Source organism: Erithacus rubecula, assembly GCF_903797595.1.
Source record: "Erithacus rubecula genome assembly, chromosome: 12".
Lineage (NCBI taxonomy): Eukaryota > Metazoa > Chordata > Aves > Passeriformes > Muscicapidae > Erithacus > Erithacus rubecula.
The window spans coordinates 2,315,811-2,341,472 of NC_136664.1; the positions used below are offsets into that span (position 1 = coordinate 2,315,811).

The following is a 25,662-nucleotide window of genomic DNA, read 5'->3' on the forward strand; positions in this document are numbered from 1 at the left end:
GCATTCAGCACTCATCCCTGGGGTGACAAAACCTTGGCAATTTTCATCCTCAGGGATAACAGGGGTTCCTGCACACCCCCTTTCCACCCTCGGGGTGTACCCCAGCAATGGGGGAGGTGTGGTTTCAATGCTGCTTTTTCCTCCAGGGCTGGAGGAGGGGATCAATTCCTGTTGGTGTCCTTAAATAACCACTTGGAATGTGAGTCCTCCAGTTTAAAATTAGACTCTGGGACAAAAACAGAGAGATCAAATCAGGGCAACCTCCCTCTGCATGGCCCTGATGTGGTTTAACATCAGGGATTCACTCCCTGTGAACTCAGCCTGACAGGCAAAGTGGTTTTTTCAGCCCCACAGTGCCACCAAACCCTTCTGGGGAGCCCAGGCTGTTGTTGCCAAGGGCTGGATTGGTGCAGACACTTTTGTAGGATCCAGTTTTGGATTCCATGAGATGCAGGGCTCTGCATTCCTCTTCACAGTTTGTGCTGTGCTGAATGCAGGTGTCTGCACCCAGGAATGGGCTGGAGTTCAGCTGGATGTCACCCAATGCTGTTGAAAACCCTAAAACTCCTCCAAGCAGGGCTCTTCTGCCAGATGGGCAGCAGCAAGTCCAGCTGATATTCACCTCTGTCTTTCTGTGCCTCTGGAAATGCTCTGGTGGGTTCTTAACACCCCTTAAACACCCTGAGCTGTCCCTTTTCTCCCTCATAACCCTGCAGCAACAAGCTGGAGACCAAATTTGCAGCCCTAACATCTCTTTAACTGCAACAAATATAAATCCTGCTATAAATAGTGTCCATCCATCCCCAGCTGGCAAATGCAACCTTTGAAACTCCAGAGGATCCCATCCAAACTCCTCCCATTTCTGAGCAGAGTTTTTCTGAGCTCTGCTCTCCTGAGAGGTTTGGCTTCAGCCTTTCCAGGTTGTTTTTGAAGATGATCTATGGATTTGGGTGCTTGGTTTGGTTTGGCATGGCCTGGGGTGTTTGGTGCCAGGTGTCCTGGTCCTGCTGGAAGCAGACCTGGAGCTCATGCCCACCACATCAGATGTACCTTGTTCCTGGTGCCATCTGAATTCCTTCTCCTTTTTGTCACCTCCTAGATTGTCACTGGCCTCTACCTCGGCAATATTCGTGGTAAGTGTTTTTCCTGCCACACCATGGTGCTGTTGGATCCTTGGGCAGCTGGCAGGGTTGGTGAATTCTTCTCCTTGGCAGCTCCATGTGCTCCCAGCTGGGAATCAGCATCTTCCAGAGCTGCCCCAAATCCCCATCCCAACTGCCAGTGATCCCAGTCTAGCCCAGGAAAGGGATGTCCCCTGGGAGCTGTGCTCAGTAGCCAGGCTGGAACACCAGGAAATTGATGGCATGTCTGGAAACCTCCTCAACAGCAAGGACACAGCAGCCTTTCCTGAGTTACCAGGCTGATTTCTGATTTTGGGGATGGCTTTAGGAACCAGCTGAGTGCCCAGTGCACCCAAGGGGGCTGAGAGGCAGCAGGAAGGGCTGGAATGGGGTCAGGGGTGGGGGGAGTGATGGGTGTGTGCCAGCAGGGCAGGTAATTCCCACGTGGCTCCCATTTCCAGACTCTGAGGACCACGAGAACCTGCTGAGGAAGGGGGTGACCCACATCCTGTCCGTCCACAACCGTGCCAAGCCCCTGCTGGAGGTGTGTGCCTGGTGGGGGGGCCTGGGGACCACCAGGGCAGCAGGAGCTGGGAAGGGACCCTCAGGAGCTTCTCCTGGCCTGGGGAAGAGCAATGCTGGATTCACACCGGTTTGCACCGATTTTCACCAATTTACACAGATTTGCACCAACTCCCACCAGGCAATGCTGGATTTGGGGAGGGGGCAGCGGGGTGTTTGGGGCAGCACTCGGTGGTTTTTGGGGGGCAGAGGTGCAGGACCGAGCCCGGCGGGTGCCCGGTGCTGCCGGGGGGTCCCCACGAGAGGGCGGCGGCGCCCCGCGGATGGAGCCCCGGCAGGGAGGGGACACAGCGGGACCGGCTCCGTGTCCCCGCTCCTCCGGCCTCGCTGATCCCCGCAGCGCTGCCCGATCCCCCGCGGGGAAACTGAGGCAGAGGGAGCCGTCCCTGGGATGATGGCAGAGGTGTCGGATTCACTCACAAACCCCGCCCGGCTGGTTCCAAGCGCCAGCAGCAGCGGCAGGTTCGGTGCCGGGATGTGCGAGGGACACGGCCGTGGGGTGCTGGATGCCTGATGGGGCAGGGACACATCCCACTGTCCGGGATGCTCCCAGCCCTGTCCAACCCGGCCTTGGACACATCCAGGGACAGCCACAGCTCCTCCAGGCAATATCCCATCCAATCTTCTCTTCCCAGTATCCTATCCATCCCTGCCCTCTGGCAGTGGAAGCCATTCTCTGTGTTCTGTCCCTTGTCCCCAGTCCCTCTCCAGCTCTCCTGGAGCCCCTTTGGGCACTGGAAGGGGCTCTGAGCTCTCCCTGGATCCTTCTCCTCTCCAGCTCTCCCAGCCTGGCTCCAGAGCAGAGGGGCTCCAGCCTTTGGAGCATTTCCCTGGCTCCTCTGGACTCTCTCCTGCAGCTCCACATCCTTATCTGGGGGTGTTTCACCCCAATGTTGGGATGCTGCAGGAAGGGAACGGGACCATCTGGACCCCTCATCCTTTTTGGGGCCACCACAGGGAGGAAACCCCAACAAAAGCCCAGCAGGAACCTTTCCCTGCGGAGGTGTTGAGTAACGGCAGTGGGGCAGACCACAGGGAGGACAAATGGACAGACCACAGGGAAGGACAAATGGACAGACCACAGGGAAGGACAAATGGACAGAGCCACAGGGAGAACAAATGGACAGACCACAGGGAGGACAAATGGACAGAGCCACAGGGAGGACAAATGGACAGGCCACAGGGAGAACAAACGGACAGAGCCACAGGGAGGACAAATGGACAGACCAGAGGGAGGACAAATGGACAGAGCCACAGGGAGGACAAATGGACAGACCACAGGGAGGACAAACGGACAGAGCCATAGGAAGGACAAACGGACAGACCACAGGGAAGGACAAACTGCTGGGGCTGGTCAGGGCAGCAGCTGGGGATGATGAGCGCAGGGCTGGGCCAGGTGGGGAGTAAAGCACACAGAGTGCTTACAATGGGGAACAAAGCACACGGAGTATTTACAACAGGGAGTAAAGCACATGGAGCACTTAGCACAGGGAGCAGAGTGTGTGGAGCGCTTACAACAGGGAGCAAGGCACACGGAGTGCTTCCAACGTGGAGCAAAGTGCAAAGAGCGCTTGCAATGGGGAGCAAAGCACATGGAGCACTTACAACGGGGAGTAAAGCACACAGAGTGCTTACAACGGGGAGTAAAGCACGCAGAGTGCTTACAACAGGGAGCAGAGTGTGTGGAGCACTTTCAACATGGAGCAAAGCGCACAAAACCCTTCCAATGGAAAGCAAAACACATAAAGTGCTTACAACGAAGAGCAGAGCACAGGGAGCACTTCCAACATGGAGCAAACTGCATGGAGCACTTACAATGGGGAACAATGTGTACAGAACACTTCCAACAGGGAGCAAAGCACACGGAGTGCTTCCAACATGGAATGCTTACAACAGGGAGCAAAGCACACAGAGCACTTCAAATGAGGAGCAAAGTGTGTAGAGTGCTTACAACATGGAGCAAAGTGTATGGAGCGCTTACAATGGGGAGGAAAGCACACAGAGCATTTAGAACGTGGAGCAAAGTGTGTGGAGGGCTTCCAATGGGGAGCAAAGCGCATGGAGCACTTAGAAAGGGGACCAGAGCATGAGGAGTGCATCCAATGGGAGGCAAAGCACACGGGGTGCTTACAACATGGAGCAGAGCACATGGAGCACTTCCAATGGGGAGTAAAGTGTGCAGAACACTTACAACATGGAGCAAAGTGTATGGAGCACTTCCAATGGGGAGGAAAGCACACGGAGTGCTTCCAACATGGAGCAAAGTGTACAGAGTGCTTACAATGAGGAGCAAAGTGTGCAGAGTGCTTATAACATGGAGCAAAGCACATGGAGCACTTCCAATGGGGAGCAGAACTCATGGAGCACTTCCAACATGGAGCAAAACACACAGAGCACTTACAATGGAGAGCAGAGCACATGGAGGACTTCCAATGGAGAGCAGAGCACACGGAGCACTTCCAACGGGGAGCAAAGCTGCTCAAAGAGGAAGTGGAAAGGCACGGGGGGGTTGAGCAATGTGTCAATCACGGCCCTGAGCCGCTGACCGCAAACCCCGGCAGCGCTCCCACGCACGGCCCCGAGGTGGGGACACCCGCCCCGAGATGGGGACAGCCACCCCGAGGTGGGGACAGCCACCCCGAGGTGGGGACACCCGCCCCGAGATGGGGACACCCGCCCCCGAAGTGGGGACACCCGCCCCGAGGTGGGGACAGCCACCCCGAGGTGGGGACATCTGCCCCGAGGTGGGGACACCCTGCCCGAGATGGGGACATCTGCCCCGAGATGGGGACAGCCACCCCGAGATGGGGACATCTGCCCCGAGATGGGGGCACCCGCCCCGAGGTGGGGACAGCCACCCCAAGATGGGGACACCCTGCCCGAGGTGGGGACACTCGCCCGAGGTGGGGACACCCTGCCCCGAGGTGGGGACACTCGCCCGAGATGGGGACACCCTGCCCTGAGATGGGGACACTCGCCCCCGAAGTGGGGACATCTGCCCCGAGGTGGGGACACCCTGCCCCGAGATGGGGACACCCGCCCCCGAAGTGGGGACACCCGCCCCGAGGTGGGGACACCCTGCCCTGAGATGGGGACACCCGCCCCGAGATGGGGACATCTGCCCCGGTGGGAGTTGATGGATCAATCCAGGGTTGGGAGATGTGGGCTGGGGTTTGGGGCTTCTCCACGGTAGATTTTGTTAGGAAAATTAATCCCCAAACGCCAGAGGTTTGTGTCCAAAAAGGAGACAGAGGAGTCCTTTTGGCTTTATTGGAATAAAGGGAGATCCCATGGGGCATTCCCCTGGGGTCTCTCAAATTTTTGGAGGACACAGCCTCCTTTTATCCCAATTTCCATCTCATTTTCCCCATGGACTGAGGTACTTGACTTCCCAAACACCTGATACCCTCTAATGTACAACCCTCCCTTTTAATTTTTAATTCTTATACAATTCATAGTTTTCCTCCATTGCTTCTTTCACCTTTCAATATCCAATTTCATTTATCAGCGACCCTGCAGTTTGTAAAGGCAAATATCTTTTCCCATTCATCAATCAGTGGAATCCCTCCCATTGTTTCTTTCACCTCTCTCAGTGCTGGTTTTATCCACCAGCAGCTTGTTTGTAAAGACAAATACAACATTCCTCTCAATTTGATGGTCTGGTGGCTCTTCCCAATGTGGGGAGATGTTGGTGCTGTGGGTGATGTGATGCCTGGAAAACCTGCCCATGCTCATCCTTCCAACGTGGGTCATTCCAGCATGGAATTATCCCTCTGCTCATCCTGCTCTGCCCTTTCCTTCTTTAAATAATCCACTTTTTCCAGCCTCCTGAGCTGGAAACCTCCAGGGAGGTTGGGCTGCCTGAGCCAGGAGGGACTTGATGGAGATGGGGCAATCCCTGGTGCTCTGGCTCTGATTTCCCCCTCATTTTGCTAAGAAAAGAATAAAAAAACCCCTAACCCCCAGATAAAAAGGATCTAAATTTAACCACGAACAGGGAGGATCGAGGAAGAGATGTTTCAAGGAGAGGAAAGTAATCTGACCTAGAGCAGCAGGCAGCAGATGATTTATGGGGTATTAAAAGGACAGGGAGGAAATAACTCGTTGATGAGAGTGGCTTTGTCAGTGCACATCTTCCTGGTGGAGTTTGGGGCTCCCTGGCTCAATTTTGAATATTTTAGGTCTCCCCACAGCCTGTTCTGTCCTGGGTGGGATGGATGCTCCCCTCCATTGAAGTGGTCAACCGAGAAAGGAAAAAAAAAAAAAAGAGAGAAATGGAAGATTTGGTGATTCTTGGAGGTATTTCATTATTATTTTATTTTCTATTGCAGGACATGACCTATCTGTGCATCTCAGCCTCAGATTCATCCAGTGAAAACCTGTAAGTGATTTTCCATCTTTTTCCCTGTTGGCAGCTGCTGGTCAATAAAAGCTCAGGTTCTGTGGCTTAGTCCACTCATGCTGTGAAATTTCACATAATCCCTGAGCTTCCCAGAAGCTGAGGTTCATTTTTGTGTGGTAAATAACATTATAGGGCTTAACATCTATTTTTAATGTGTGTTTGCAGTCAGGAAATACTATTTTTTGTCAAGTTTCAGAATTATTCCACTGAGCAGAATTGAAAATTGGAGTATTAGATGATTTGTGTCTGTCTTCCAGACTTTTTTTTTTTTAAGAGAAATTTACTAAAATACTATCTTTTTTCCACCATAAATTTATTAAAATGCAATTTTTTCCACAATAAATTTATCAAAATCCATTTTTTTTTCCACCATATAAAGCACAGCTGCTCATAAGTCTTGGAATCCTCTTTTGGAGATGAAGCTGCTGAGGGGAGCTGGGAGAAATTCCCAGGATTTTTTTTGGGATGCTGCTAAATTGGCCGATGGACACCAATAAATCATCCATTTGCACCAGCAAATTAACAAATCCACGGGATTTTTCTCTCCAATCAAACCCTAAAAAAGCAACAAAACTGAATTTCCAAGGCCCTGCCTGTGGAGGTGCTGGTTTTTTTTCCAGCATCCTTGGGAGCAGCCGTGCCTGGGGGTGGAATTCTGCTTGCTCACGCTCCCACTGAGCGGAAAGAGAAGCTTTACAAGAAAACCCTGCCTCAGCAAGAACTGGGATTTTTGGTTGCTATTTTTTCCCCCCCCTTTGCTCATTTCTTTGCTTTTGTGGCGTGTTTACGAAAGGGAAAAAAAAAAAAAAAGAGAGAGAGAGAGGAAAAAAAAAAAATAAGATAATGCTGCCTGCAGGAAGGAAGAGTTATTCAAGAAACTATTTTCTGCTTGTCAGTTTATGCCTTGGATTTCACAATGCTGGTGAACTTTGTGTCCTGCTTGTGATTGGGGCTCTCAGCACTGCAGCTCCACTCCCTGATCCCACGCTCTGAGGCTGGAAAAGCACAGGCAGAGCTTTCCCTGGAGCAAAAACTGGAGTGGGTGAGGATGGATGGGGAAGCCAAATTCCTTTGGGATGGGTTGGGATGCAGGCTGCACCAGCAGAGTGTCTGTGCAAGCAGAGGAGGCTCCTGCTGGTCCTGCTGAAGGGGATCTGGAGGGTTTGGGGCTGTGTGGACAGCACCTGCAGGCCCTGGGGGATGGTTCTGCTCTGTGAAGATCAGCAGGGAAATCCCCTGGGGTGGGGAAAATCCTCCCAAATGGTGATGCTCCATTTGCTGGTGGATCCTTGGGCTGATACCTCTTTCCAGGAATGAGAGTCTCAGTATTTTTAGCTTGATCACAACATCAGAGACTCCCTCATTTCTCCTCCTGCTCCTGCTCAGCAGAACCTCCTGCTATTCTTGAATAAATTAATCTTTGGCTCCTTAGAAGGAACTTCCTGTTATTCCTGAATAAATTCATCTTTAGCTCCTTAGAAGGAACCTCCTGTTATTCCTGAATAAATTCATCTTTAGCTCCTTAGAAGGAACCTCCTGTTATTCCTGAATAAATTCATCTTTGGCTCCTTAGAAGGAACCTCCTTTTATTCCTGAATAAATTCATCTTTAGCTCCTTAGAAGGTGCTGAGCCCAGTGCTCCCAGGGCAGGGTGAAGAGCACCCTTTTCCCTGGGCTAGCAAGAGATGGAGGAGATTCTGGAGAGTTCCCAGAGGGAAACCATCTCCTTTAGCAAGGGACCCAGTGGGAATAACTGGGGAGGTCATGCCTTGGCTTCTGAGAAATCAGGAAGGCTGTGTGGGCTCCCGCCCACCCCATCACGAGGAGCAGAGGAAGTCCAGCCCAGAGCAGAGGTTCTGCCAAAGGGATCCTCTCCTCCTCCTGGAAAAACCAGGGCTGGCAGGACCAGCAGCACAAGTGACCAGATTCAGGTTTTCTGCCTCAAAACTGCCCCAGGCTCAGTGTGGTTGAGGAGGTGGGAAGGTTTTGTTGGAAGGAAGGGAATACCTGTGGGATCTCAGCAGCACAAGAGCTCCTGAATCCCATCCAGGGGTAACAGGAGGGATGTGTCTCACCAGAGGCTGCCACAAACACCCAACTCTGTCCACTCAGTACACATGGAATTAGTTATCCTCTTTTCCAGGTCTCCATCAGGAAGCCCTGGCTCCCACCTGCCCTGCTTTGCTGTGAAATACTCTGGTTTTGGGGAATGTGCTCCCTCTGCTTTGCCAGCAGCTCCTGGTTGTGCTTTTGGGAATGCAGGCAGCAATCCATGGACATGCCTGTGCTGTGCAAACCTCTGTGTGCCTTCCAGTGGTGGGGTCAAAATGTCTCCTCCTCCCTTTCCCTTTTTCCCTTTCCCTCCTTTTCCTTCCTCCCTTTCCCTTTCTCTTTTTCTCCCTTTCTTCTTCCCTGCTGGCATCTCTCTATATCTTCTCCCTTTTTTCCCTTTCCCTTTCCCTTTCCCTTTTCCCCTTTTCCTTTTCCCCTTTTTCCCTTTCCCTTTTTCCCTTTCCCCTTTTCCCTTTCCCTTTTTCCCTTTCCCTCCTTTCCCTGCTGCCATCTCTCCCCTCTCCCTAGGATGGAGGCAGGTGTTTTTGGCAGGATAACTGGGAGAGTTTGTCCCTTTCCCTGCAGGCTGTGCCCCTGGGGCTGAGTGATGCCATCACCCTCACTCCTTGATCCCTCAAGAAGCAGGAACTCCCCTGGGATGTCTCCCAGGTTATTTCCTTCACCTGGCACAGGAAGGATCTCTGCTCCCAGGGTGGTGGAAAACGCTTGGGAGTGACACTGCTGCTGTTTGCAGGGTGTCCTGGTGCCCTGCAGGGGTGGCCAGCCCTTCACCTGCTGCTCTCTCCCCGCAGGCTGCAGCATTTTAAGGAGTGCATCCAGTTCATCCACGAGTGCAGGCTCGGAGGGGGAGGCTGCCTGGTGCACTGGTGAGAGCTGCTCACACCCCATCTGTCCTCTGGGAGCTGGGGATGGGCTCCCAAAAAGTGCTGAACATCCCAAAAGGTGCTGAACATCACTGGGGAGGGGCAGGAAGGAGAGGAGGAGGCACAGAACAGCAAGGAGAGCATGGGAAGATCTTCAGTTTTGGATCCATTCTTGTTTTGGGAAGCTAAATAATAATAATTCTCACCTTTTGGAGATTTTCTGTCCTTCCCCACATGAGAGCTCTTTGCTGGAATGAGCAACCCTCATCCAAATATCAAAGAATTGGTGCCAACCTTCCTCTGCAGAAACTGAATCAGAACTCACCTGCAAACCCCACATTTCCAATATCCAGGTGCTCATTTAGGAACAAGCTTTGCTTTTGAGATGGGATGGGATGGGATGAAAAAAGGGGGAGAGAAGGAGGAACGATGATTTTGGGAAAAATTTCATCACTTTCAAGGACCATTCTCAGGGATGGATGGTCCTTTCAATGACCACCTGAGCATCCAAAATGTGTGACAGGCTTGAGGGTGAGGGTTAACCCCTCCCAGCCCATTCCTGCTCACAGCCCAGTGAGGGAATCCAGGGAATCTGCATCCCATGGGTGATTTCTGTGGGATTCTTCTCCCCCTGATGTGGCTCCTTGGGCCATCCCAGCCTGGCTGGGGTGTCCTGCAGCACCTTCCTCTGCAAAAACCGAATCAGAACTCACCTGCAAACCCCACATTTCCAATATCAAGGTGCTCATTTAGGAGCAAGCTTTACTTTTGAGATGGGGTAGGATGAAAGAAGGGGGAGAGAAGAAGGAATGATCATTTTGGGAAAAATTTCATCACTTTAAAGGAACATTCTCAGGGATGGGTGGTCCTTTCAATGACCACCTGAGCATCCAAAATGTGTGACAGGCTTGAGGGTGAGGGTTAACCCCTCCCAGCCCATTCCTGCTCACAGCCCAGGAGGGAATGGAGGGTGATTCCTGCGGGATTCCTGCGGGATTCCTGCGGGATTCTCCTCCCCCTGACGTGTTTCCTGGGGCCATCCCAGCCTGGCTGGGGTGTCCCGCAGCACCACCATCCTGGTGGCATACCTGATGACAGTGACAGAGCTGGGCTGGGAGAGCTGCCTGGCTGCCACCAAGGCTGCTCGTTCCTACGTCAGCCCCAACTCGGGATTCCAGCAGCAGCTGCAGGAGTACGAGAGGACCCTGCTCCAGGAGGTGAGATCCCCTGGGGATATTTCAGAGGGCTTTTCAAGCATGTAAAGCTCCTTTGCATGCAGCTGTTCGCCCCAGTTAATTTTTGGGAATGCCATTTATCACCTGAGGATTTGGGGGTTTGCGTGCAAGAACAAAAAAGAAAATTTAAAAATAAAACAGCGCATCGATATTATGTGAGTGCACTTAAAAAAGCTCTTAAAACCCCCTAAACTTAAAAACCTTAAACTTGAAAACCCTCAACTTGAAAACCCTCAACTTGTTTTCTTGATTTGGGACACAGCATGAGGGAAGGGAGAAGAGTTTTTCCCTTGGGAACCTCAGGATGGAGCTGGGCCAGTTCCCAGGAATGCAGCAGGGAGAGGGAGGAAGGCTCTTGTGAGGAGTTTTGGGATTTCTGGGCAGGTTTTGGGGGAGCAGAAGCTCAGGCTGGGTGAGTTCCCATCCCGTGCAGGGGAGGGAGGATGGAGCAGAGCTGAGCTGGGTTCCAGCAGCAGAAATCACAGTTGCACTTTTGACCTGGAAAAGCCTTCAAAAACATAGGGAAAGACGTGAAAAAGTGAAGGAAAAGGCTTTTAAAACACAGCTCCCACCTGGCTCTCTGCCCTCCTGCCTCACCTGCTCCTTCACCCATCCCTGGGGTCCCAAACTTCCCATGGGACACAGACACCTCTGCAAGGAAAGGGTAACCCTGGCCAAGGTGTGAGCAAGGGATGTCACAGCTCGTGTCACCCCTGAGCTGGGTGCCATCCCCAGAGCCCCCCATCCACTGCAGCCCTGACAAACAGCCCTGTGGCCCTGCAGAGCCCTTGGAGGGGATTCCTCTCCTCTTGGAGGGAGCAGGCACAGCACATGACACTGGCCAGCCCCAAGTTCCCTTCCCTGTCACATGAGGGATGTGGCTCTGCCCCATTATCACCAGCTTGCACAAACGCCCGTGGAGGAGGGTGGAAAATGCTCCATGAGATTACAAAACACCCTCAGTGCTGGAGATTCCCTGTGGGGCTTCCCCAGGCTGGGCCAGCTCTCCCCACTCTTCCCAGGCTCTGGCCATGGCTCAGCACAGCCCCTGGTGTGGGGTTTGCTGTGCCCTCCCTCCATCCCAGTTATTCCTTCTGCTCCCAAAATCCAGACTGGTCTCACTGGACACCACAATTTCCTCCTTTTCCCTTCAAAGCTGCTTTTTTCCATCACCTCACAGTTTTCCCTGAGGCTTTGCCACCCTTTCCCTGAAACACCCAAGGCACAGCCAAGTGTGGAGGTGCTTGGTTGCATTTTTCTATCCGTGGGATTTAGCAAGAGCTGCCTTTTCCTTGAAACTCCCACTCCTGTTCCCTGTGATGTCACACTGGGCAGGGAATGGCCCTCGTGGGTGGAAACCCTCAATCCTTGGTGGTTAAAACCTGTGAGGAACAAGTTGGACCTTCTGGGGATCTCCTGGGGTTGTGGTGCCTCAGTTTCCTTCATCTCAGGGAGCTCAGATGGGAGGAAGGAGTGGGGAAGATGCTCCAGCCTGGCTGCTGGGGAGTGCAGCTGTGGTTTCAAGCTGGCAAATGGGGCTCCTCTGGGCTGGAGGGATAAAGAAGGAAGGAAGGGACCAAGAGCAGCAGCAGGGTGATGGGTAAGGTTAGAAAAGGAAGTCAGTGGGCAGAGACAGGATGGTGTGTATGTGACTGAGGGCAGAGATGGGTATTCTGGTGACAGACCTGTCCCCTGTGGTGCTGGCACACCATGGCCAGGCTGCCTTTTTCCCCCTATCCCAGATGGGCTGGGTGCTCCTGGCAGTGCCTGGCAGCTTCCCCCATCTCCCACCCTCTCCTTCCCTCCTCCCTGGGTGGTGGGAGCCAGGCAGTGCTGCCCATGGAGCTCCATCCCTCTGGATGGTTTGCATAGAAGGGATGTTCCCCCCATGAGATCCTGGCATGGATTTGCCCCAAATCCTGTCCCAAACCCTTTGGGTCTCACTTCCCAGGGGTTGTTTCCTAGCAGGGAATACAGGGGACACTCCCTGGACAGGGATCTCCCTGCTTGCAGGTGGCAATTGTCTAACAACCCTGGTGAGTCCTGCTGTGGGAGAGAGTGATTTTGGGAAATCCAGACACTCCCAGTGGAAATCCCCCCTGCCCCAGCTGATTTTCCCTGGCTGCAGGAGAGGGGGATACCACCAGCATCAGTCTAAAATTTTTTTCCCTTGTGGCTCATCACTGGCAGCACAATGCTGAGCTGCCTGTCCTGCATCCCAAACTTTTTCTGGGAACTGGGTGCCTCCTGCCCATTCAGGAGGTGAAATCCACAGTGAGAGCAGCTCACTCTGGGGGTGCCAAGGCTGGGCAGCTCATGGAGGTGTTTCCCTCTCCCCTGAATCCTCTGGCTGCATCCCATCCCTGTCCAGGCTCCAATGCTCAGTCCCTCTCTGTACTCCTTTTCTCGAGGTGTTTGGTGTTGCTGGCTGTGCTTCTACCATTCATCCCAGTAATTCCTTGCTGGAGCAGCTGGTTCCCAGCTGCTCAGGGAGTTCTGGCTGTTCCCTGTGAGCCCTGGGCAGCTGGAATGGTGAATCCTGGCAGAGCTGCCCCTTCCTGCCCACACTCCTGGCTGCTGCAATTTGGGGCTGTCTGGCTGTTTCCTCATCCCAGCACTAACAGGAACAGTTCCTCTGGATCATCCCTTGCTCCCAGGCCTCAGCCTGCTGCCAGCTGGCCCCTGGCCACCAGGATGCTCCTGCCTCCAGGATAATCAGGATAAGTGGGAGGAGAGGATCCTCACAAGCTCCTGGTGGTGAGCGAGGTGCTCTGAGTACAAACCTGCCCCACCTTCCTGGACCAACTTGGCTGTGCTGCTTGTGGGGAAAAAAAAAAACAACAAACCACTTTGGGAAGCATTCCTTATGGGAATTCAGGCACATGAGGAACAGCAGCAGCTTCTTGGCAAGGAGAAATAAATAAAGCTGCTGTCCCAGCTTCAGCCAGGGACTGTGCTGGGGATGTGGGAATGCTGGGATGGAGGGATCCACTGCATCTGGGGTGTGCTGAGTGTGAGCTCCTGTGGGATTGGGACCTTCCTGCATGCTGGATGTGCCTGGAGACCCCCCAGCCTTGCTGGGGATGCAGCAGGAATTGCTTTGCTCGCTGCTTTCCACCAGAGCTGTCACAGCCTTGCTGTCTCTCAGCTTTTCAGGTCACCCTGACAACCTTTTCTGGATTTTTCCTGGCAGTACCGTGCATGGATCCTCCGGGATTATGGCAGGAACCCTTTCCAGGACCAGGAGGAGCTGCAGAGCCTGCTGGGCCAGCAGCAGCTGGGGAGCAGGGATTGTTCCTGGCTCAGCTCCCCAGCTCCCACCTTCCCTGCTCCCTGCCACGCAGGTGGCACCGCTGGTGGCAGCAGATGGATGAGCAGATAAGCAGCCAGGCTGCTCCCAGGCAGGCCCTGGGGCTTGGAAAACTCCATTTTCCCTTTGCCAAGCACCTCCAGGGATTCATGTCTAGGGCAGAAATCTGCCAGCACCAGGGTTGGAGTGGGGGGACAGGACTCACAGACCCCCCATCAGCTGCCAGCTCCAGTGAATGGGTGACAGCATCCTGCTCTGTCCCATCCCCCATTCCCAAGGGATTACAGCCACTTTTCCACCCTCAGAGCAGCAGCCAGCCCTGTCCCTCTCTCCTCATGACAATATCTGGGCTGGCAGGGTGCACAAAAGGTGATGCAGACCTTGGAAATGCAAGGTGGGATGAGATGGAGAGAGGCCACCTTGTCCTCTGCATCCCTGAGGAAGAAGGGATGAATCTGGGATGTGGAGGTGCTGCTGAGCCTTGGCTGGCACCCAGTGGGATGGGGAGAGGGGCTGGAGGGGTTTTGGGGCTGCCCCTTGCTGTGATGGAGCTTCCCAGTGCAGCCTGTCCTTGGCAGGTGAATATCTGGCATTTTCCTTATCCCAGCCCCAGGGAGGGGGAAAATCCAGCAGTGGAGCCAGAGTGAATTTGTGTTTTCCCTGAGCCCCATCTGAATGTCCTTGCTTGCCAAAAAAATCCAAAAGCTTGGTTGGATTTACTCAACCATGGACCAGTTTAACTCTGCCTCTCTCCAAAAGCTTTTTAATACCTAAAACCTGTGGCCATGTCCAGTTTTTCATCCCAAACTCAGACTGTGTTTTCCCACAGCTTTCTTTGGCAGGAATCCCCCTCATCTGGTCCCATCCCATGGATTCAGCCCTTCTACATGGAAACCTTCAACCCTTCTGTGCCATCTCAGCCTTTGACTATAAACACCCTGTTTGTCCACTTAAAAATGTCTGTTCTGCAATTCCTTCTAAGAAAAAAGGGATTAAAAACATTTCTAGGAATTCTCTTGATGACGATTTCTGGGTACTCATGGTGTGACTTGCTCAGCTTCAAACAGAGTGATTAAAATCATGAGGGTGCCTGGACTTGATTTGTGATGTTCCTGGTGGGAATGACTGAAATGACTGCCCTGCTTCCCATTTTCTTGATGAGAACCACCAGCAAAACGAAAAGTTTTAAATATTCCATGATGTATAGAATTTCAGGGGAGAAAAAATGCCGATTTTTCCCATTATTTTTTTAGATGGAGAAGAGGGATCCCTGTGGCTGTTGGCTAATGGGAAAGCAATTAATGAGGTCGAGGCTGTTGATGGAGTTGAGCAAACGGGATCAATATTGGATTCAAAGCCTCTGTTTTCATTTCAGGAAGCAGAAAAATGGAACTTGCACTCAGGAAGAGAAAAGAGAAGAAAGTGGGAGTTAATAGGAAGTCATTGGAGATGGGTGATAAGCAGAGATTAGATTTGCAGGAGGTGTGATAACCTCCACAGCCCTGCCCCTCTGGGCCACCCTGGGGATCAAACATTCCCCAGGGAACCACAGCACCAAAGCAAAACCTGAGAAAACCCCCAAATTTGGGGGAATCACAGGGAGCAGCAGCACCCTCCACACATCACAACCATAACTGTGCCTAAAAAACTCCTCCTAACCCAAATCTCCCTGGATTTGAGGGGTATCTGGGTGAATATATCTATTTTTCCTCTCTGGTCTCCACCAGTTGGACTTGAGGTGAATTTAATTCTGGGAAGCAAACCCTGAATAGGTAAAACTGAGCTGATCTCCACTTTTTGGACATTGCCAAAATGGTTTGGCTTGGCTGCTCAGCTCTGCTATTCCACATCAGTTTTCCCAAATTTCTGGTGCCTCTGGCAAGGGGAAAAACCTGCTGAAGTGTGGCTGAGATTCCCAGGCTGCTGCTAACACAGGAAAATTATTCCCAAAACATTCCTGGAGTGCTCATCTTCCCTTCCCAGCAGCAAACAGGGCTGGGGGGCACCTCCCAGCCTATTTCAAACCTGAAATCTCATTTTAGAAAGTACATTTTTTTTTTATCCTCACCCCAGGGAATTTGGATTTACTTTTTCAGGCTGCCTATGAAGCTGCAGAGCCAAAATGAAACTGGGATTGATGAAGTCATCTCACTCCATTGCAGTGAATCTCTTTGTTCTCCAAAGGGGATGGAGAGCTTGGTTGTGTGCAAACCCTTTAAAATATCACAGGTTTTTCAGAATTTTAATAAAATAAAGTTGTTTTTTTTTTTTTTTTTACAGGAGGGTCTCTATCTAGCAGGGGGAGGTAATGATGCAAAGCTCTGCAAAGCTTAAAATCGTATTTTTGGTCAAAAAAGAGAATTAATCCTCCTGGCTGTATCTGAGTGCAGAAGATGTTTTTGGCTCACCCCAAATCTCCTGGGGGGGATCCAATGAGGATCAGTGGGGTGTTTAAAAACAAGGATCATTCCAGCCATTCTTTATTAGGAATGACAGGCAAGGTTGTGCACCTCAGAGCGTTATTTTTATTAAACCATCTGTGCAGCTCCATACATTTCCCATTTCTCTGTATTACCCACATGGGAGTAATTATGGTTTTCTTCTAAGAAATGTGTGTGTAATCTGGTAATCCCAAAAAAAAAACCCCCTCTGAAGTCAGGCTGCAGATGGTCCTTTATGCTCTGGTGGCCCTGGCTGGGTTTGGCTGGGACTGGGAACAGTGGGAAGTGCTGGGACAGGGAGGGAGGGAATGATCCAGGACTGGGGTTGATCTAGAAAGGAACTGCTTGGGGGTGACAAAACTGGGAATGGACCAGTCTGGGACTGGGGAAACTGATCTGGGACTGGGAAGACTGGCATGGGACTAGATTGATCTGGAACTGGGGAGACTGGTCTGGAACTGGGAAGGTTTATTTGGGGATATACTGATCATGAGCTGAGGATGGATTGATCTGGGATTGGGGTTATTGGTCTGAGACTGGGAATGGACTGATCTGGGACAGGTGACGTCTGAGAACTGGGAAATGACTGAGCTGGGACTGGGGAGTGGCCTGAGACTGGGAATGGACTGAACTGGGACTGGGGACATTGGTCTGAAACTGGGAATGGACTGAACTGGGACTGGGGACACTGGCCTGGAACTGGGAAAGCAGATTTGGGATTGGGGATAGAACGACCAGGGGCTGGAGAGTGACCAGTCTGGTCTGCTCGGGGACTGGGGAAACTGGGCTAGACCTGGGAATGGATTAATTTGGGACTGGGACCGACGGCAGCGAACCGTCCCGGGGCAGAGGCGGGTTAGCCACGCCCCCTCCCGCCTGGCCCCGCCCCTCCCGGTCAGCTGATTTCGGGGAAAGCCGCGCTTTAAGAGAAACTGCGGCGCGCGCCGCGCCGGGCCGCCCCTCATTGGTCAGCCCCGCAAGGCCCCGCCCCCTCATCGGGCAGGGCGGGAGAGGGAGGGGCGCGTGATTGGTGCAGCGTGCGGGGGCGTGGCGGGAGGCGTGGCCTCATTAGCATGCTGGGATATAAAATGAGGGCGGTGAATCCGCGGGCGCGGCACCGGGACAGAGCGAGAGGCAGCGGGACCCGCAGCGGGACCCGCAGCGGGAGCGGCCGGGAAACAGGTACCGGCATCACCCGGGGGAGGGCAGGGACCGGCATCGGCATCCCCCGGGGGATGTTCAGGGACCTGCCGCAGCATAGCGACCTGTACGGGCATCCTCCGTGAGAGGACACGGGGAAGGCACCGGCACCGAGCGGCGGAAAGGCCCCCAGCCCTACCCCGGTCACCCGCAGGCTGCGGAGGAGGGCAGGGAATTCGCGGGATCGCACGGATGCGGGAAGTCCCCATGGCGGTTCCCTGCGCAAGGACCGAGCCCGGGATGGGCGGGTTGAAAGGGGTTCTCTCGGAGAGGGAGATGCAGCTCTGTCCTCTGGCAGTGATGGGGAGAAGCTTTCTAAAAAACGGGGTGATACAAGACTGTCCTAAATCTGCGGGGTTTCTCAGGTTCTTCCCGTATGGCATCACTCAGGTTGGGTGCTGGAGCCCCCAGAGAGGCTGCCCACTCCTCCGGGATGTCCTTTGGGGCAGCCAGAGCTGTGCCCTCCTGGTGAAGCTTTGCCTGGTGGTGTTGGTACTCACCATCCCTAAAACACAGGGGCTGTGCTCTGAGTAGCCAGGGCCATCTCTGTGTCCTGCTGGCCCGTGGAGAAGGGCTGGAATTTGGTGGTGGGAGCCCATGGCAAAGCAGGGATCATTGGCTCTCAGGCTATATTGGGAACATCCTTGTTTTCTCCCCAAAAATCTTCCAATGGGACAGTAAATAACAAACGAATGAGGGAGACACAGTCTAGTAAAATTTAGAGACCAAAATGCCTGGAAAGTTGATTTAGGGGCTGCTGATCACTTCTGCCAGGCCACCAGCTCCTGTCATGCCGTGGAGGTGACAGGGAGGGTTGAGCCTGGCACTTTGTTCCCAGCAGCTGTGTGTTCCTTGTCCCTGTGAGGATTTGGGATGCAGTTTGGAGCTGGCATCTCCTCCCCAAATAGTGCCTGGTGAGAGGAGCTGCTGCCTCCTCCGGGACAAATCCTTGTGCCAAGACCAGCCAGGGACATCTCTGGCACCCCAGGATGGCCTGTCAGTGTCACTAGCTCAGGTGACAGCACAGCTGGGGGGGGGCTTTAATCCATCTGCTTCCTCTGTGATTTATCCTGCAGCAAAATAGGAATAAGCAAAGCACTGAGTCAGCCGCTTCTGGGAGCGGAACTTTGGTAGAGCCAGAGGAAGAATTTGTAGTAACTCAGAAGAAAATCATCTTTTAATTTTAAAAGAAGCAGGGGTGGGGTTGGGAGTATGTTAATCCTAGAATTCATTACGGAACAGGGGTTAGGTTGGAAGATGAACAGAACAGCGGGGAGGGTTTGGGTTGGGAGATGAAAATCAAGATGATTTTCTAAAAACTGCAGGCAGTGCCTGTGCCAGCGGAGTGCTGGGCAGCGCTGCCAGCGCAGGGGTGGCAGCGGCAGGGCTGTGACCGAGCCCGGTGGCCGCTGTGTCCCTGCAGGATGTGTGACCGCAGCGGCGGCCGGCGCCTGCGGCAGTGGCTGATCGAGCAGATCGACAGCGAGCTCTACCCGGGGCTGGTCTGGGAGAACGAGCACAAGTCCATGTTCCGCATCCCCTGGAAGCACGCCGGCAAGCAGGACTACAACCAGGAGGTGGATGCTTCTATTTTCAAGGTAACTTTGTTTTTAAATTTTTTTTTTTTTTTTTAGGTTTGTTTTCAGCATGTTCCAATCGGGTTTTTGACCTGTCTAAACTTGTCATCGGTTTCTCTTGATAAAATGCTGGGTTTGTATGAAAAAAAAATAATATCTAAAAACACTTTGCAGGTGTTCCACTGAATGGGGGGTTTCCAGTTTTTTTGCTTCCATCCTGAAGCAAAAAGGTCAGGTCTTCTCCAGGAATTCCCTTCCCTCTCACCCCAAGGAGTTTAATTTCAGTAACAACTGATTTGGAAGCGCTGAGTTATGAGGATAGCCTTGAACTCATCCCTGTGAAAATATAGAAAAATCTATGAAAGAAATCTATGTATATATTTAAAAATATGGAATATTTTTCATTCTTCCTTCAGTGGTGAATAAAATATGTTCTCCTACCAAAAGCACAATTATGTTCTAGAGAAATCAGTTTGTTTATTAATTTATTAATTAGGTGCTGGAAAATGAGGTTGATTTTGATTTTTAATTAAGCACCAATTCCTTGACCTCACCCGTAGGTGCAGAAGTGAACCCACACATGATGATTTTAACCTCTGCTTTTTGAAAACTTGGGTTTTCAAAGACTTTTCTGCATTTCTGAGGCAGGTGGTGCTGCTCTGCACCCCCAAACCCCCCCCAGGTGTGGTGGCAGTCCAGGAGTGAAACACCAAATCCCCAAGAGATTCTTGAGAGGGTGCAAGATGCAAAATGCTCTCAGCTCTTCCTCCTTGGGAGGCTCTGTAGAGCTCACAGGGAGGATTTTCTTAGTTTATTCTTATTTCTTTTCCATTGTTTGCTTTAGGCCTGGGCTGTTTTCAAAGGCAAGTTCAAGGAGGGTGACAAAGCTGAACCTGCCACGTGGAAGACGCGGCTGCGCTGTGCCCTGAACAAGAGCCCTGACTTTGAGGAGGTGACAGACAGGTCCCAGCTGGACATCTCTGAGCCCTACAAGGTTTATAGGATTGTGCCAGAGGAGGAGCAGAAGTGTGAGTATCCTAAGAAAGGGCTGAGCCCTGCTCTGGGTCCATCCTGTGATCACAGCCCTGCACCTGAGCTGGGTTTGCTGGCCAAATCCTGCTCTGTGCTCTGGCTCTTTGCATCCCCCTGGGCTGACAGGGAGGGCAGGAGAAAAACCAGGATTGGGTTTTTTAACCCCTTAAACCCCCTAGGAAAGAGGGGACAGCTGCAGCTTCATGGAAACTCCCATCCCCTAAGGATGTTGTAGGGGCCAATTAATTCCACTCTCCCTACCTGGGGGAGGGAGCCTCAACCTTTTTTTTTTCCTCCCAACCTCTGCCCTGTGAGGATGGTGGGGAGCTGCAATAAATCCCTTTTCTTGCTGGAGGAGCAATAATTTTGCAAAGAGCTGCTCTGATGTCCGGTGTGGCTCAGGTCACACTAACTATAACTCACTTTGTGGTTAGGGGAGCCTGTGTGCTTTGTCCCTTTTTTTTTTTTTTAATGTTAAAAACTTGCAAAAAAAGAATGATTTTTGCAGTCAGGAAATCTGCCTTTAGCATCTCTGTCCCCTCCAGCCCATTCACACAGGGGCTGAGCTGCCTCTATGCAAATGGCACTGCAGGTTCCCACCAGCAGCACCACTGCACTGGGGTGACTGGTGGAAAAAGGAGAAGCAGCAGCCCCAGTCTCTGGGGTGCTCAAAAAAACCCTAAACCCTCTCCTCTGCTCCAGCTCTGTCTCTATCACCAGCCAGGCTTTTGATCTTTCTTGCTGCAAATCCCTGTGCAGGGAGGAAATGAGTTGTAAAGTGATTTTTGGCCCCAAAAAGCAGCTCTGGAGGGGCTGTGATCCTCTCCAAGGTGCTGTTATGTGACTCTGCTGTGGTTCTTGGTTTCATAACTTTCACTTGAAGGTCTCTAAAACCCTTCCAGATGAGCTGTGCTTGGCAAGTGTGGGTGTTCTCACTGTCCCCTCCACCTCTCCTTGCAGGCAAGGCAGGGATTGCCAATGGGAGCAGCCTGAATGATGTCACAGAGATGGACTGCAGCTCCTCTGCCATTGATGACCTCATCAAGGAGGTGAGGCCTCACCTTGGCTGCAGCTGGAGTGCCTGGCTCAAGCTGCCTTCCCCAAAATTCCATCTGCAAAGCTGCAGTGCTGCTGGGAGGGACCTGCACTGGGGAGGGAATCACAGCTCTGTGCCCCCTCCTTGCCCTTCTCACACCTGGCTGCTTCCCCTCAGTAGCTCTTGAGGCTCTTATTCAAATGTCCAACCTGGGCAATGCCAGACTTGATCTTTCCAAACCCCCAAAATTGGTTGGCATTGCCATTTGGAGCTCAGTGAGTGCTGAAAGTGCTTTGCTGGAGGCATCAAACCTGCTCTGATCCCAGTGTCTGCTGTCCCACAGCCCTCCTGTGTGGATGAATACCTGGGGATCATCAAGAGGAGCCCCTCACCCCCCCAGGAGACCTGCAGGAACCCCCCAATACCCGACTGGTGGGTGCAGCAGCCCAGCCCTGGTGAGTAGCCAACAGCTTGTGTGGAGTTTGGGAGATTTTTGGGGCAGAAAATTCATCCTGGGGAGCAGTTATTTAATCTTCCTTATGGGGCATGTTTGAAGTACTCATTAAGAAATCCAGCTGGGAGATTTTGCTGACGTTTCCTATGTGAGAACTGAGAAACCTGGGACAGATAATGGGGAGGCTGGTGGGGGAAACTGGAGGATTGGGATTTGGGAGCTGGGAATGCAGGCTCAGCTTGGCTTTCTGTGCCCACAGCATTGCCCCTGATGAATGGATACTCCAGCTATGAGCAGTATCACTCAGGTAAGGCATCTCACCTGCTCAGCAGCTGCCCCTCTCTGCTTCTGGTGGCAGGAGGTGGCTCTGACTTGGTCCCCCACTTTGAGGGAGGCTTTGCTTTGGGTTTAGGAGGTGCTGCACCCTCCTGATTTTCTGTATTTCCATGCTGGGATGAATCCAGCCTGGTGGCATGGGGGCAGAGAGCAGCTGCTTGGGGTTTGGGATCAGTCAGACTTTGGGATGGAGGGATCAGCCAATCCATGGGGGGAGTGTGGAGCAAAGGCAGGAGGAAGAGGCCATAAACTAAACCACCAGAAGTTCCACCTCAACATGTGGAAAAACTTCCCATGGAGTGTTGGAAGAGCTGCCCAGGGAGTTGTGGGATTTCCCTCTCTGTGACATTCCAACCCCACCTGGATTTGTTTCTGTGTCACCTGCTCCAGGTGACCCTGACACCCTGATCTGGGTGATCTCCAGAGGTCACTTCCAACCCCAACCATTCCAAGATGCTGCAATATGCTGACTTGCTGGTCAGCCCTGCACCAGGCTGAGGGAGATACCCCTCCACCAAGACAGAGTCACTGCCAGCAAATCTGGGATTCGGGGCGTGGCAGCGAAGAACAGATTAACCCTTACCTGACAAAACCTGCACACCCATCACCCCCCAGGTTATTCCCAGATGGTGATCAGCTTCTACTACAGCGGGAGGCTGGTGGGCCATGTCAGCACCTCGTGCTCTGAGGGCTGCAGGATCTCCCTGGGCCATGGGGAGAAGCTCTATGCCCCCGATGCCCTGGAGCACGTGCGCTTCCCCGCCGCCGACGCCATCCCCAACGAGCGCCAGAAGCAGATCACCAGGAAGCTCTTTGGCCACCTGGACAAGGGTGTCCTCCTGCACAGCAACAAGCAGGGCATCTTCATCAAGAGGTTGTGCCAGGGAAGGGTCTTCTGGAGTGGCAACACCATGGCTTACAAGGACAGACCCAACAAATTGGACCGGGAGGATGTGGTGAAGATCTTTGACACCAATTTGTTCTTCAGAGGTTTGTAGGAGCCTCCTGATTTTAATTTTTTTTTTTGTGTTCCTGTGGGAAATAAATCCCTGCATTGGTTGGTTTAAGATGATCAGCCAGCAGATGTGATGATCAACACTGGATGGCAGCAGTTTGGGGTTGGGAAACTTTCAGGAGGGGGTGGGATAATGGGGACAGTCCCTATGACTCTGGCCAGAAACTCCCTGGAAAAGCTGAGGCAATTCTGAGATCCCAAAGCCTTGGGACAATGCACAAAGGGTTTCTGGAGCTTGAACCTGCTGTGAGACTCCCTTGGGCCCTGTGGTGGGGTTTTTCCTTGCACCACTTAGAATCCATGACTGCTGGGTTCCCAAGTGCTCTGGATGAGCAGGTGACACTACCAGACCTGGAAAGGAATAATCTGGTGTTTTGGGTCACGTGGCAAATTCCAAAATTGGAGGCTTTGCTCGAGCCCACAGCTTCCTTGCAGGGTGTTTGATCCCAGGGATGTGTAACAAAGCCTGGCAGCCTCTGGAGGGCAAATTCCAAGTTTTCCTCTGTCCTTTCAGAGCTGCAGCAGTACTACAACAACCAGGGCCGCTTCCCAGACAGCAGAGTCATGCTGTGCTTCGGGGAGGAGTTCCCAGATGCAGTGCCACTGAGGTGTAAACTCATCCTTGTCCAGGTATGGGGGGCTGGGAGAAACAGGCACCCAGCCAAGGTGGGAATTCTGCCAGCAGAGCTCCACCTGTGGAACATTGGGGTGCCTGGATTGGGGGTGCTTTTCCACAGCCTTCTGAGAGATGCTTGGGCTGCTGATTGTCACATTTCTGGAGCTGGGTTTGCAAATGAAACTCCCTAATTAGTTTTGTGAACTGCAGGGAAATCTTTCCATTTCCTCTTATTCCTGCATTGGGACTGGGACTTCTGCCTTCTCCTGTGGGAAATGGGGATGTAAACCCCTGGATTTAAGATCAGTGATGTGGCCAGCAGCTGTGATTGGCAGCAGTGGGGTGGGGGAACCTGAGGAGGGTGAAGGAGGGGATGGGATGTGGGGTCAGTCCTCATGGCTCTGGTCAGAAACTTCTCCTTGGAGAAGCTGCAGCAGTTGTAGGATTGAGAAGGCTCAGGACAGGGAGTTTCTGGAGCCTCTTGGGCCAACCAGGCTGTGGCAGCAGGGACATGACAGGGAGGGCACAGGGAGGGCACAGGGAGGGTGTGGCTTCCCCTCTTGAGCAAGCAGAGATCCGTGAGGATTTGACAAGATCAGAGACTGGTCCTGTGCCTCCTGCACAGCTTCTGACCTTGCCACCTCTTGTTGTCCTGGGTGTCTGCCCCAGTGGATCCCTCTGGATGTGCCAGCCTGTCCTTGCACCCCAATACCCCTGCTGGCAGGAGCTCCTGGGGCTTCTCTTTTCCTCCTGGAGGTGCCTGTGGAGTCAGACCTGCTGTCCTGGCAGGACCTGACCACCCCTGTGCTCCGCTGTGTGCCCCCCACCCACCTCCACGGGATGGAGCAGCAGGGGATGCTCTTCACTCAATTCCTGACCTTTTTTCCCTCGTCCCAGGTGGAGCAGCTGTACCTGAGGCAGGTGGTGGACGAGGCTGGGAAGAGCTGCAGCTCCAGCCCCATGCTGCCCATGGCAGAGGAGCCCCAGCACGAGCAGGGCTACCGGATCTTCCAGGACGTGTGCCCGACGCGGCCGCTCTTCCGAGAGAGCCAGCAGATTGCAGTCTGAGCCCTGCCCCTCCCCTCTGGGCTGGCCTTAGCCACACCCAGACTAGTCCCATCAGTGCCTAAAATACCTTTTTCCCCCTTTTTTTTTTTTTTTTTTTTCCTTTTTTTTTCTTTTTTTTTTTTTTTTTTTTTGGTGGAAAGCTGGGTTTTCTTCTTTGCCGTTTCCAGTGGTCGGATGTTGAGTGTTTGTCCTCTAAACAATTTATGATAAAAGATAAAAGTGACTTTTCTAGTGCCAGGACTGTCTGTAGCTCATAGGGGTCAGGGTTGGCTTTGCTTTGTCTTGCCTTTGTTAATGGCCAGTCAAGCAGAACCAAAAATCAACAGCTGTAACCACCTGCCCCAACAATCTGCAACTCAGACCTTGCTGAGAGCAGCAATTTGAGAAGAGGTGACTCTTGGAAAAGCCTTAGAATGCTCAAATTTAGGAAATTATATCCAGGAATCAGCTTTCCCCCTTCAAAGAGCCCTGCTGATGGAAGGCAGGGTGTGCCTCTTGAAGAGAACTCCTGAAATTCCTCTTTATTTTTGCTGTGAGATTTATGTGTTTCTCTTTCATGCCAAAGTGGATTGAAATTTGCAAACCAATGCAGAGATTCTATCTGTAAATATTGAATATGAAAACTTATAGGAATCTTAATTTTTCCTGACCGGAGCCAGAGTTGATATAAATATATAGAATTTTAATTTTTCAAGATTTGCAGCACAGTGTGAATAGCTTGGCTTCACCCTCCCAAACACACGTGTGGGGCTCTCCCAAGCGTGTCCAGGCAGCATCATCCATGTGTAAATCCTCATTTTCACAGCCTCTGTGTGTGCCCCCAGCTCTGGGGAGCTGCTGGTGCCTCCCAAAGCAGGACTGCACACCTGTGTGTGCCACCAAAGCTGCCTATTTATTGTATGACTAAGATTTATTAATGTTTTTGGGGTAAATTTTTATATCTCCCAGCAATTAAAGTGCTATGTTTTGTATTTCTCTTGCAGTGTGGTTTTTGGGTGGGATGAGTGGGGTCTCAGGGCTTGTGGGGGGAGTCTGGGATCTCTGACTTGCCCCTAATTTGGTTTTACCTGTGGTGGGGTTTGTGGGAAGCCTCTGTCCCCTCCTTCCTCTTCCAGAACTTCCTGGATTCATCTCCAGGCAGGAAAGAAATGAGTCAAAAATGCTGTAATGCAATGGAGGGAGGGAATTGGGGTCACCTGGGGATCTTCATCCCAGGGAGGAGGAAGATGTGTCCCTGCTCATCTGCCCCAGCACTCAGCTGGGTGTGGTGCTCCCAGGTCATGGGGTGGGGGCAGTTTTTT

General features: G+C 52.5%; 1 protein-coding gene across 5 annotated transcripts in view; it reads left to right on the forward strand.

The window, feature by feature from the left end:
* The window catches only part of IRF8 (interferon regulatory factor 8), an 82,748-nt gene extending 57,416 nt beyond the window's left edge, over nucleotides 1-25,332 (forward strand). Inside the window, exons 2-12 of one of the 5 annotated variants that reach the window (XM_079316014.1) lie at nucleotides 1,100-1,133; nucleotides 1,583-1,665; nucleotides 6,035-6,084; nucleotides 18,651-18,825; nucleotides 19,649-19,832; nucleotides 20,797-20,885; nucleotides 21,216-21,327; nucleotides 21,586-21,633; nucleotides 22,278-22,652; nucleotides 23,192-23,307; nucleotides 24,191-25,332. In XM_079316014.1, coding sequence (XP_079172140.1) covers nucleotides 1,100-1,133; nucleotides 1,583-1,665; nucleotides 6,035-6,084; nucleotides 18,651-18,825; nucleotides 19,649-19,832; nucleotides 20,797-20,885; nucleotides 21,216-21,327; nucleotides 21,586-21,633; nucleotides 22,278-22,652; nucleotides 23,192-23,307; nucleotides 24,191-24,361 — 1,437 coding nt within the window. In that variant the 3' untranslated portion in view covers nucleotides 24,362-25,332. Of the gene's footprint in view, nucleotides 1-1,099; nucleotides 1,134-1,582; nucleotides 1,666-6,034; nucleotides 6,085-17,156; nucleotides 17,210-18,625; nucleotides 18,826-19,648; nucleotides 19,833-20,796; nucleotides 20,886-21,215; nucleotides 21,328-21,585; nucleotides 21,634-22,277; nucleotides 22,653-23,191; nucleotides 23,308-24,190 lie in introns of those variants that run through there. The other 4 variants (XM_079316015.1, XM_079316016.1, XM_079316017.1 and 1 more) reach the window with 4 other exon arrangements.
* The last annotated feature ends 330 nt before the right edge of the window (nucleotides 25,333-25,662 follow it).